This window comes from Saccharomyces cerevisiae, chromosome IV, assembly GCF_000146045.2.
Source record: "Saccharomyces cerevisiae S288C chromosome IV, complete sequence".
Classification (NCBI taxonomy): domain Eukaryota; kingdom Fungi; phylum Ascomycota; class Saccharomycetes; order Saccharomycetales; family Saccharomycetaceae; genus Saccharomyces; species Saccharomyces cerevisiae.
Window position 1 is genome coordinate 1,157,264 of NC_001136.10, and position 12,915 is coordinate 1,170,178.

Here is a 12,915-nt window from a genome sequence, read left to right on the forward strand (position 1 = left end):
AACATAGATCAGGAAAAATATTAACGTTCCTGTCAATCTAAGACTTGAAGATTACAGGACTTTTTTTTTTCTTACTGTATTTTTCCGTAGAGTGCACCATTCGGCAGATGGATCGCGGGGAAATTGAGAGTTTATGCAAAAAAATCCGAAGGTGGAATTAAATGGGTCCCGCTTTGGAAAGCCCCGGATTTAATCCCCCATTAAGGCAAATTACTCCTCATCCTAGGTGGAGAAAAGAACCGGAAAAAAATGCAGTACCTTTTTTGTTCCCATTTCTTTTCCAAGTAAACAGGCGGAGAATCAAGCTGCTGCAGTTAGTTCTCAGAGTTCACTTAACGTTCTCCTGTAATAAACATAAGGAACAACCATCACCCCACACTTTTATCTCTTCCTCACTAACATTGTGTTAGCTTGCATGTTCTTTGAGACTAATGACCGATTGTTTGATCTCTTCTTCCGATTATTGCTGGTCCGATCCCTTGAGCATCGAAAACCAAACGACTGTTTAAGATCTGTAATTGATTAAGACCCATTGGCGATTACTCACTCATCGGCAAAAAAAAATGGTCTGAACATGCGTTGAAAATTTTGCTCCCATGAGATTTTTTGTCTCATGTAGTAATTATTTTATTTCTTGAGCAATCTGAGCTTCAACAAGACAGAAAACGAATATGGCAACTGTTATTTCGTTATATAGTGTTGCTGGTGACCGAACACAAAAATGATCTTAGAATTGTAACTCAGGGAGCATACGAACAAAAGATTATTAGCATTTCGTACTTTCTAAAAGTTGAAGAAGTTGGCATTTGTTGATTTTATCATATCCTTAATAAAAAGTTGACGTCAGCATACAATTTGAAAATAGCAATATCGAATGCCTATTCCTCCTTTCGTTGTTTGAGTTTACCTAATATATCGATGCATTTTTGCAAAAGTGTGGTATTGAGCACGCGGTACTAGAAGGAAAAATCTCTTCTTTTTACTACGTGTCCTGCATTTCTATCATGGTGAAGATAATCATTATTTTATGTCAAAAATTACTAGTTAGCTGTCAGAATTTTTTGTTTAAACATTGTTGAATTCCTGTCGCAGGTTAAAGAAATCGAAAAATAGCCAATGAAGTAGACAGAATCATTTGACCAGTTAGGTAAATTACTGTGTCAAATAATTCAACAACGCGTTTCTACGTGGTGGGCAGAAGTCCCTGGAATACTTTAGTGATGGTACACTTTTCGACATTAGAATTGTCTCTGAATTGTCACCCCGCTAATAAGTTATTTGTATGGACGCCAATAAAACCATACAAACGCGGCTTTCTGGTACTGCGTTTAATCTTGCATGAACTTTTCCGTCCATTGGGGCGAATATTCACTGTGCGATGTATACTACCTTTTTAGCTACTGAAGCCACTCTTAAAGCATGATTTTTTTCCTTCCTGCCATCTAAAGGTTACTTACGGCAACCTTTCCATAAATTGTTGCTGAAATAACATATAATAGTACCAAATGGGCCTATCAATAAGTTTACAGCCTACAAGATTTTCTTCCACTAAAATATATTCGAATAGGACTTTGGCCAAAAACTGTTCATTAAGGGGCAGACTGTTCATGTTTTCTCGCAAATTACCTTTTTAACAAGGTGAAATTATTTTTTTTGGGGAATGCTAACTGTTTATCATCTGCCAGGAAAGAAAACTTAGATCCTCTTTACCAATCGCCGCCAGTAGTACATCATTTCTTATTAAATAAAAACATTTTCATATCATTAACCCTTTTTCAAACATATATGGGATGTAGTTTGCCAAGGATGATCATAAAGGCCTAATATGATCCCCATTTTCTTTTTATTACCAAAAATTCAGGTTTATTGACAAGCCTTCTCTACTCTGTCGCAATGCCAGTTTAACATTGAGGAGTTTAGTAGCTTCATTGTAATGAGGTGACTCTATTTAATTTCAGGTAGAAAAGCGCAGTACCGAGGTGAGCCCTGCATATGTACACTGATTGTGAAAAGCTCCGGCTCATAATTAATTTTTTTGATGAATTATAGAGTACTTTGTTTATAATAGAAGACTTTTTTTTTCCTCCTAAGGTAGCTTATGCGAGAAAGAGCGCCTACTTCGCTTCTAGCGCTACAAAACAATAACTTTGAAGGGTAAAGCTGTTAACTTTTCTTCAAAGCTTAGAAAAGAAAAAAAATTAATAAAAAATTATACTTCTATTGGCAACATCTTGCCATACAATATAAATCGTAAGGGTTCATTAAAAATATAAAATCAGAATTAGAGTGCATTTCAAATGCACAAATTAGAGCGTGATCATGAATTAATAAAAATGTTCGCAAATTATTTGGTGCTGAACATTCTCTTGTACAATGGCTTATCATCGTGAGCCATTTCTTCAGCGTCGTAGTTGGCACCTCTTCTAGATGGTGGAACCCATGAGGCAGACTTCCATGGTAGAACACCTTCTTCCCACATGGTGTTGACTTCTTCCAAAGTCAAACCCTTAGTTTCTGGAACAACTAACAAAACATAGAAGAACATGAAGACCAAACAGCCCATGAAAACGTAACCGTAGTAGAAGTTAATAGCACCAGTAATAAATGGAGTGAAGAAACCAATCAAGAAACCCCACAACCAATTAGCAGCTGTAGCAATAGACATAGCCTTAGACTTGACTCTCAATGGGAAAGTTTCAGAAACAACGACATAAGGAATTGGAGCCCATGTAGTAGCAAAACAGAAAATATAGAAACAGGCAAAGACAATCATACAGTTACCAGCACCCTTGGAAGATGGTTGGTCTTGACCATTTGGCCATAATCTGGTGACACCCACGGAAGCATAGACAACCATACAAGCAGTCATGGATGCAGCACCCCATAGCAAACAAGTACGACGACCATATCTCTCAACAACGTAAATACCAACAAAGGTGGAAGCAAAGTTAACAATACCCAAGACAATAGAGGTTTCGAAAGAGTCACTCAAACCAACAGCCTTGAAAATAGTAGTACCATAGTAGAAGAAATAGTTATCACCTGTCAATTGTTGTAGAGATTGAATCATAGCACCCATGATCAAACGCTGAAGGACCTTTGTCTTGCTACTAAACAATTCACCCCAGGATGCATTACCAGCTAATTTCTCTGCCTCTACACCAGCCAAGACAGCTTCGACTTCAGCCAAAACAGATGGATCATCAACAGCAACCTTGTTAGAAACGGCAATAGAACGTTTGGCTTCTTCGATCTTACCGACTTCAGCCAAATAACGTGGAGACTCTGGAACAAATGTCATACCACCAATCATAAACAAAGCCCAGGCAAAACACAAACCTAATGGAACTCTCCATTGCACAGAGTTGGAGTAGTTCTTAGTACCGAAGTTGGTACAGTAACCCAAGAAAATACCGGCAGTAATCATCAATTGGTAGCAAGAGACTAAAGTACCCCTTAAATGCTTTGGGGATACTTCAGAAATCAACATAGGAGATAAAACGGCAATACCACCAACACCCAAACCGGAAATAATTCTACCGATGAAATATTGGTACCATTTGTTGATAGATGCAATTTGAATAATAATACCGATGATGTAGATGACAACAACGACAATCAAACCCACCTTACGACCGTACATATCACCCAATTTGGAAAGAATAATACCACCAATGGCACAACCAATGTTGAAAATGGAGACAATCAAACCAGTTCTAACCTTAGACAAATAATTAGTACCATCTTTATGCTTCATACCAAATCTTCTGATGAAATCGGTTTGATTGATGAAACCAGAAATGGTACCAGTATCCCAACCGAAAACGAAACCACCAAAGGCGATCATGATACACATAATAGAGACAGTGACATAGGCAGAAGCTGGTCTCTTTGGAATTTCAACGACAGGTTCGTGCTCTTCACCTTCACCATAAGCTTTTATTTCATCTCTTTCAGCCTTGTTTGATGGTGTAGATAAAACCGAGTGGGAGGCTGAGTCAACAGCAGAGAGATGCTCCACAGGAGTTTGCTCTGCAATAGCAGCGTCTTGTGACATTTTTTGATTAAAATTAAAAAAACTTTTTGTTTTTGTGTTTATTCTTTGTTCTTAGAAAAGACAAGTTGAGCTTGTTTGTTCTTGTTTTTTTATTATTAAAACAGAAAAATTGGAAAAAAGAAGAAGATAGTTACAAACCATATGTCTTTTCTCGAGCTCTTTTTATATGTTTCTGTGCTTTCTATATTGTATACCCATTTGCTCTCCATTGTCTGCAAGCCAAAATCTGCATACAGATCCGAGACATCTCTTGGATTTTTTTCAATGAAGGCACGGAGGGCATCTGAATAATCTCAATGAGTAAGAAACGAAATTTTTTAAGGAACATTTTCAATTTGCCTACGGACTATTCTCTGCAAAGTTCCAATAATTTCTCCTTTTTTTCCAGCGTTTAAAGGAAAAAAACTGGTTTTCGATGCCGGGGCCCCACAATGTACCTGCACTTTTTGTGGGGTAAACGTGGATAAAACGAATCTCCGTTGCCTAAAAAACATTTTTTTTCGTACGGTCCCCTCTGCGTTCAGGAAAAAAAGAGATCGGGTGGTGAGGCTAGGTAGCGTAGCCCCTTGGAGAAGCATATGAAACATTTGTCTTGGCGCCGCACACAGGAACTGCGCACTTCTTTTTGTCCTAGGTTGCTTATCACACCATATGGTGCACCCGTGCTCGTTGTCACTGCCTTTTTTTAACAATTCTTCCTTTGTTCCTCTGAAAGCACGGGCCGGCGCACTCCAATTACCCCTACATTAATTTCCAAGTAGTAGCAGGGGGATGAACATGTGAACATGTTGCAACAACTGCGGTGTCTTCTTAGGCTTGTGTTCGGAATTTCTTCCTCCTGTTTCGGTGTGTGTTGCTTATTTTTTCCTTGCCCCTTTGCGGCATCACAGCAGCCGTTGTTCCGTATTCCGGCTGATAAGCATGGAAAGATTTTCCAACAATACTCATGAAAAAATGTGTTGGTGTCTGAGTAAGCTAAATTTTCCCAAATTTGATGCCATTCAACCCGAAAACTTAAAATGTAAAAGGGGTTGAGATAGTGCAGCTGTGTGGCAAAAGTCAAAAAAAATCTGTTCCTTTCAAGGAAATGAAAAAAGGAAGGAAAAAATGTCCAGGACAGAAAGGCCATCCCCTTAGTAAAGAAACCTGCTTAGAGATTCTTGAGGCTCGAAAATGGTTGGTGGTTGGACTTCTTTTGAGTTTTCCGTCCGGATTTCAAACGAAATCCATCATCACGTTCCTAGCAACAAGAGGATTATTGGACGATTGTCGGGAGTAAAGATTACTCAGTTGGTTTTCTAACTCTACTGCGCACTTCTTCGTGGGTATAACAAATTGCACACACATACATTCTTATTATTTGATACTGCTTACGATAACCGGAGACTTCTTTTTTTTCCTGTTCGGCTCTCGCCGATGGTATGAAGTTAAATGGTAGAAAAATTGTTTGTTTTGTTTACAAACTGGATCAAGAAATGTTAAAATTCTGTTTGATATCATGTACCAATGTCTTTTATTAACTGTATCAGAGAATTATATATATAAAGTCATAAATCTTGTGTATTATTTATCATTATTGACTAGCACATCGAATCTTAAAATACACTATTATTCAGCACTACGGTTTAGCGTGAAATTATTTCTTGCCGAACATTTTCTTGTAGAATGGCTGGTCATCATGCATCAATGCATCAGCATCGTAGTTAGCACCTCTTTGAGATGTTGGAACCCATGAAGCAGACTTCCATGGTAGAACACCTTCAGCGTACATATCATTGACTTCTTCCAAAGTCAAACCCTTAGTTTCTGGCACAAAGAAGAAAACGTAGAAGTAGGCGAAAACCATACAGCCCATGAAAACGTAACCGTAGTAGAAGTTAATAGCACCAGTAATAAATGGAGTGAAGAAACCAATCAAGAAACCCCACAACCAATTAGCAGCTGTAGCAATAGACATAGCCTTAGACTTGACTCTCAATGGGAAAGTTTCAGAAATAACAACATAAGCAATTGGAGCCCAAGTGGTAGCAAAACAGAAAATATAGAAACAGGCAAAGACAATCATACAGTTACCAGCACCCTTGGATGAACCATTACCTTCACCATTTGGCCATAGTCTGGTGACACCAACAGAAGCGTAAACTACATAACAGCAGACCATACCAATGGCACCATATAACAAACAGTTACGACGTCCAAAACGATCGACAGTGTACAAAGAACAACAAGTAGAGAAGAAGTTGACGACACCGAAAACAATAGAAGTTTCGAAAGAATCACTCATACCAACAGCGTTAAAAACGGTAGTACCATAGTAGAAGAAATAGTTATCACCAGTCAATTGTTGTAGAGATTGGATCATGATACCCATCATAGTACGCTTAAACATGGCCGGCTTACCAGTGAACAACTCACCCCATGATGCTGAACCAGCAGCTCTAGCTTCTTCAACACTAGCTTCAATAACTTCCAACTCTTGTTGAATGAATGGATGGTCTGGGGCAACCTTGTTAACTTTGGAAAGAGATGCTCTTGCTTCGTCAATTTGACCAGCTTCAACCAAATAACGTGGGGATTCTGGAACGAAAGTCATACCACCGATCATAAACAAAGCCCAGGCAAAACACAAACCTAATGGAACTCTCCATTGCACAGAGTTGGAGTAGTTCTTAGTACCGAAGTTGGTACAGTAACCCAAGAAAATACCCAAGGTAATCATCAGTTGGTAACAGGAGACTAAAGTACCTCTCATTTCCTTAGGAGCGACTTCAGAAATCAACATAGGAGATAAAACGGCAATACCACCAACACCCAAACCGGAAATAATTCTACCGATGAAATATTGGTACCATTTGTTGATGGATGCAATTTGAATAATAATACCGATGATGTAGATAACAACAACGACAATCAAACCCATTTTACGACCGTACATATCACCCAATTTAGCCAAAATAATACCACCAATGGCACAACCAATGTTGAAAATGGAGACAATTAAACCAGTTCTAACCTTAGACAAATAATAACTACCATCTTTATGCTTCATACCGAATCTTCTCAAGAAATCAGTTTGGGCGACGAAACCAGAAATGGTACCAGTATCCCAACCGAAAACGAAACCACCGAAGGCAACCATAACACAACAGATAGACACAGTGACATATGCACCTTTACCTGTATTTGGGTTGGTAAGTACTTGGTCGGCCTCAGCTTGGAAATCATCTTGAACACCTTTTTCTTCAGGCATGTTCATTACCTGAGAGCTATTCGAAGGCAGGTCAGCATTCGAATTCTCACTTGACTTTTGTGGAGATATTAAATCTGGAGTTGAATTCATGATTGTTTAACTCAGATGTAAATTTTGTTTGTGATTCTATTATTTATGAAAAGCTATTAAGTAAAATTATGGAATATTCATGCTGAAGATAAAACAGCGCCTGTATTTATATGCAACCCCCAAGCGAAAAAAAACTTTGACTTTTCTTCTCTTCTGGAGAAATTCTCTGGGGATATAGTCCCCAGATTTTTTGAGTGGGCCCCCAATGTCCCACATCGTTATTGAGTTGTTTCTTTCTCCAGAAGGTCGTTGTACAGTCATTATAATGGCGGTCAGTATAATGACCTCCGGAAATACCAACATCGGGGAAAGCGGAAAATCTGGAAAAATTCTCCACGAAGCTTTCTCTGTGATAATCCGCGACCGAGAGTTTAACCGAATCCGCGGAACGAGATATTCCGTGTTTATTGCGGTATTATATGAGCCGGACGAATCCGGAAAAACTACGTGACAGGAACGATGACCGGGCAGCAGGCGAAGCTGGAAGAATATAGCTAAGAAAATGCGCACGGAAAAAAAACACTCCCGAATTTCTCCGTGAAAAGAGCCTACTAGGGGATAATAGTAGGTATCCGTTAATATTACCGAACTATTGAAAACCTACCAAATGCAAGAAGATGCAAACGAGCTAGAATGTTCCGCGAATAGCTCATCTTACAATTTTTTTCTTTTTTCAAGAAAAAGAAAGTATTTTTTTTTCCTTTCATTTCATTGCTCCTCCTCCAGGTGTTATCTCGAGAAGATGAAGGCTGTCTGCGATGACGAATAGGAAAGAAAAAATTTTCCTTAATTTTGCTTGCTTAATTCTTATACGAATAATTCTTCTTAATCAACATCGGGCTTCATATTTACCAACACGCATTATTGATTAACAATACTTGCCTTAGGTTGAAATTGGACGCCGGAAGAGAATTTATAGCTAGTCAGTGTTCTTCGGCGTAATTTTATTAATGGACATACAGTGTACTTTTCAAACTACACCGCCATTTGATATACCGGTGTAATTTTTGATGAAGTGTCAGAATTAGCCGCACAGTTAATTGAACACTTCGCTGTAAGGTGTGGATACAGATTAGATAAGAGCATTAGGCACCACATTTCTTCAGGCTTTTCCTGATGCTGGTTTGGATATTGCCTTCATCCCGCACCAAAGCTGGCGTCCCGCATGAGGAAAATGAAGAGTTGTAAGCAGCACTAAATTCCGAAATTAAAGGGCGGGCGGATGCCACCAGTAAAATATTCTTGATCAATCTTTGATATTTTCAAATGATCTCCCATTGTAATCTGAGAACTGCTCTTGTTTGGCTACGTAAGGCAGTATGAGGGTTGTAGTTAGTAGTAACCCTGTCTAAGATTCCCGGTGCTATGTACTTCTCTCACAATAATACAAGTAGTGAATGTCACTTAATAAATTTTTGTAATAAAAAGTCTACAAAGTTTGTTTGTGACTTGTCGAAATTCAATTCTGTTGCTTTCATTTTTCTGTAGAGAAGAAATAATATTCCGACAAAATGTAAATAAATATGCTAAAGTGGGTTACGACAAATTTCTTGAGAGCCATTGATTTTTGCTATAGAGGCATGAAAGCATACTGCACACACATCCAATACTTAACTTTGGCAAATGAGGAGCCTAATTACAGAGATAACTTCAAACTACATAAAGAACCAAGATACTAGTTAATGGAACGCCTAGACGATCATGCTTAACTGAACGAAAAGTAACTAATGAAATACAAGTCTCTTTTCGCCGAAATTTGAATTTAACAAGTCTAGTATACCCATTGTTAGTGCATTTCTCCGTGTTTTGAGACGCTTTTTTTACATGCTTCTAAATAAAGGCATCATCCATGCTCGGCAGCCGTAGAAAATCATTAGCCCCTAACTTCCAAAAATAGACTGCGCGCTACGTGAGACGCTTACTTCAGCTGTAGTATCCTAACGTGAAGGTTTTTTTAATTTACCCCATAAGGATCGCGTCAATAGGATCGTTTCCATTTTCCGACTTTGCAGATTAGATGGATCCCTAAAACGAAGTGCATAGTTGCGGTATTTTGTATTTGAGCCATTTAAAATAGTCTGGAAGGTTTTCTTTTTGATTAAATACATTTGGTGTTTCATTAAACCTGGAACAATACATATGATCACTTCATCCCGATAAATACCAAGCCCCAGGAACGTACTTACTCCTACCAGCACCTGTATTATAACCTTTTCTGAGAGTTCTTTTGTTTTGCTTGCAAGGGTATATTTCGCAGATATCCACGAAAACTTTATTCATTTGCTCAGGCTATATTACATTATATATATATATGTATGGATACATAAGAAAAATGAGATGAATAAAAACGACAACTATTTATTATGGCAACATTGTTTACTGTGGCTATTTCTCGCATCACTCTTATTTTGAACAATAGTATCGATTATGTGACGCAACAATTAAAAAGGGGTATAACGATAACTTGCTATAATTATTAAAATTTGCAATATTAGATTTGTGTAGTATTAAATCACAGATAGGAAAAAGCATACGAGACCTTCCCACTTTTGCTCATGCTTCATTGTAAGACTCCTCACTAATCACATCTGATTCAGAAATGAATGTTACTTCGGTCCAAGCTACACCGTGAATTTTCTCCCCGCCATTTATTTGTAAAGTTGAGCTTTTTGGATCAGCATATTGGTATATAAATGGCTTAGTACCAGCAACACCAGAGACGATGTTTTTAACAAAACTTGGAATTTCGCCCATCACATCAATTCTTTCAACTAGGTTGTTCAACGGACCCTCCACAACAGCACAGATCTTATTTTCTTCTGCGACGTTCTTGTATTCTTCTTCCTCTTCATCTTCCTTTTCATCTTCCTTTTCATCCTCTCCTTGTAAAGCTTGTTCAGTCCCATTCTCGGATTCCAATTGTTCATCCTTGACTTTGGTATTGATACCTTTGAAGGTGATCTTAATATCTTTTGGAACTTTCCAACCAACAGAATCAATTTCTGAGTTTAAGTGCTCAACAAGATTGTTAGTTGTCATCGCTAAAACTTCTTTATCATCGGTAATAATACCAGCAGAAATTTTAGTGTTGGCATATGATTTTGGTGTAGTGAACTCCATCAACACCGCGGAATACTTTTCGGAATGGAAAAACATGAAGTTCCATGCCTTAGCTGCGTGATGAGGCTTCATGCCTTGGAAGGCCATTATAAATGTCGAAATCGCAGGGTCTTCCTCTTTAAAAGTAATCGTACGATCTTCATAGGTGATTTCGACTTCTTCACTGTCGCTTTCTTCTTCACTACCAGATTCCTCCTCAGAATCACCAGACTCTTCATCTTCGTCTTCATTATCATCCTCATCAGCTGAGGATTCTTCTTCATCAGATTCTGGAATAACTTCTTTCTTAACTTTGATAGTACCGTGACAAGCATTCCTTGGCCAGAAAACGTGTCTCATGCTACCCCATGGTTCATTGATATTGTTACCATAATAAGTCGCAGGATCATCGCCTATCTTGGCTCCAGGGGTTAACCTTCTTATATGCAAGTCAACGACAGATAAATCACAAACACTGGATTGAATGTGATAGCTTTCACCGTCTTCACTTAATTCTACAGAAAGATTGTCGGCATAGAAGTTTGGACCTTCGATGTAAAAATTTTCCAACTTGGTGGAAGTCCAGATATTCAAATCCTCTGGATTCTTCGAGTCAAAAATTCTGAAAGTAAATTGGGATGCAGTGTGCAACCCAATGATGTTCGAATGAATAACCTGGGCAAATCCAAAGATACCTGTTTTCAAGTCACTGAAATAAAAGATAACCGATTCAACGTTTGTATGGTCAGGAGCTTGCCAAAAAAAATCTTCACGACTGGTTTCTCTGTAAGGCTGCTTATTTTTTACCCTATCAGCAACACTATGAATGTAATCTTTCCCATATTCAGGCTCAGCCATACCAGTGACTGCTGAGATCCCACCTTTTATCCACTTCAACATTATATTATATTATACAAAAGCTTATTCGTTTCTTTTTTCTTGATTCGATGCAATAAATGACTGAATCTTTTGATCTTCTACAGATTTCAAATTATCAAACGAATACAAAAGAATTCTATCAACAGGCTCTATCTATATATAACAAACGAAAAGCCGTGCTATTCGTGAATCTCAAGGAGTAATCTTGCAAGATATCCCCGAATGTTTCAATCAACCAGCTGTCATTTCGCTTTTGTTTTCTCCCACTCATCGCAAGTTTGCCTCCTCAACAACAAAAAAACAACGAAAAAAAGCGGTACTAAACCGGACCTGAAGTTCCGTGGAAAGTGAGATTTATATTATGCAGGATTTTGCTCAGATTCTCTCAAGAGCAATATCATAATGCATAAGTGATGAAAAGTATGGCAGAAACGGTGGGAGGAACCGCAGTTTTAGCTAGGATCTGGAAACAATCAGTGATTTGCCATTTAACAGCTGGGGGAATCTAAATACTTTTGAATTTTAAGGTTTCCAGCACCATGCTTCGCTTTACTGGTGCTCGCGCTATTAGAAAGTACTCTACTAGGTATGCACTCGAGCACCTGAAAGAAGGTGCTCCTCTGAAAGGGCTGTTTTCTATTGAAGGATTACAGAAAGCATGGTTCGACCGAGTGAAATATCTCGATGCAAAATTGAACGATTGTACAAATGAAGCGCAACAAAAACCCTTAGAAACTCTCATCCATGAAAATTCGAAATCTGCTTCAAAGAAACATATCGTGAACTATGCGTCATCATTGTACAACTTGAAATTTAGCATGTCTTCCCTTCAGGGATGTATCAGGACTCCGCCAGAGGAATGCCCCAGGCTAGGTCCAGAGGCGCTACTTCAGACCCCTGATTTCAATAGGACAATAAGCAATGAGCCATTGACCACTGGCAACGAACGTTTGCAAGCAGCTCTAATTTCTTCATTTGGGTCTTTGATGGAGTTCAGAACATTATTAATAAATTCAAATCTTGCTATATCAGGCGACGGGTTTACGTGGTTAGTCGCAAGACGGCAGCTCGACAAACGTGCTATGCGCAACGACATGCCAAACAGGGATATTGAATATGATAAGCTGTTTATATTGAATACGTACAATGCGGGAACTCCCTTCAACTTCTCTACATCTGGGGTAATGAATGAGCTCAATAACCAATATACCAACATGGAAAAACAACGAGCCAAAGAAGCCGGTAATCTTGAAGATTCTGAGATGACTGCCAAGCAAGCCAAGACAAAATTTATTTATGAAACCCAACAGAAAGGTTTTTCTGGGAAAGAGGTTTCATATATCCCGCTTTTAGCCATTGATGCGTCACCAAAAACATGGTTAACTGATTATGGCGTATTTGGGAAACGAGAATATTTAGAAAGGGTATGGGACTCTATAGAATGGAAAATTGTAGAGTCAAGGTTACCTCAACGTACTAAGATCCAAGCATTCAACACGTTATGAATGAAACTGGTAATGGGAATTTTTTCCTTTTGATA

At 38.5% G+C, this 12,915-nt stretch overlaps 5 protein-coding genes across 5 annotated transcripts, besides 2 other annotated features; 1 reads left to right on the forward strand and 4 right to left on the reverse strand.

The window, feature by feature from the left end:
• The first annotated feature begins 1,998 nt into the window (after nucleotides 1-1,998).
• Nucleotides 1,999-2,247: an origin of replication (ARS432; Autonomously Replicating Sequence).
• Nucleotides 2,248-2,344: 97 nt separating this feature from the next.
• Nucleotides 2,345-4,057, reverse strand: HXT6 (hexose transporter HXT6; the record flags this gene model as incomplete). The annotated part of the gene is made up of 1 exon (NM_001180651.1): nucleotides 2,345-4,057. The coding sequence occupies one exon, from the start codon at nucleotides 4,055-4,057 to the stop codon at nucleotides 2,345-2,347; it is 1,713 nt and encodes a 570-aa protein (NP_010630.1).
• A 685-nt stretch (nucleotides 4,058-4,742) lies between these two features.
• Nucleotides 4,743-5,186, reverse strand: YDR344C (uncharacterized protein; the record flags this gene model as incomplete). Its single annotated transcript, NM_001348817.1, has 1 exon — nucleotides 4,743-5,186. The coding sequence occupies one exon, from the start codon at nucleotides 5,184-5,186 to the stop codon at nucleotides 4,743-4,745; it is 444 nt and encodes a 147-aa protein (NP_001335762.1).
• A 507-nt stretch (nucleotides 5,187-5,693) lies between these two features.
• On the reverse strand, nucleotides 5,694-7,397 carry HXT3 (hexose transporter HXT3; the record flags this gene model as incomplete). The annotated part of the gene is made up of 1 exon (NM_001180653.1): nucleotides 5,694-7,397. The coding sequence occupies one exon, from the start codon at nucleotides 7,395-7,397 to the stop codon at nucleotides 5,694-5,696; it is 1,704 nt and encodes a 567-aa protein (NP_010632.1).
• Nucleotides 7,398-8,803: 1,406 nt separating this feature from the next.
• Nucleotides 8,804-8,949: an origin of replication (ARS453; Autonomously Replicating Sequence).
• Nucleotides 8,950-9,950: 1,001 nt separating this feature from the next.
• Nucleotides 9,951-11,396, reverse strand: SVF1 (Svf1p; the record flags this gene model as incomplete). The annotated part of the gene is made up of 1 exon (NM_001180654.3): nucleotides 9,951-11,396. The coding sequence occupies one exon, from the start codon at nucleotides 11,394-11,396 to the stop codon at nucleotides 9,951-9,953; it is 1,446 nt and encodes a 481-aa protein (NP_010633.3).
• Nucleotides 11,397-11,914: 518 nt separating this feature from the next.
• MRP1 (mitochondrial 37S ribosomal protein MRP1) lies at nucleotides 11,915-12,880 on the forward strand (the record flags this gene model as incomplete). Its single annotated transcript, NM_001180655.3, has 1 exon — nucleotides 11,915-12,880. One exon carries the CDS (start codon nucleotides 11,915-11,917, stop codon nucleotides 12,878-12,880), a length of 966 nt encoding a protein of 321 aa, NP_010634.3.
• Nucleotides 12,881-12,915: the final 35 nt, after the last annotated feature.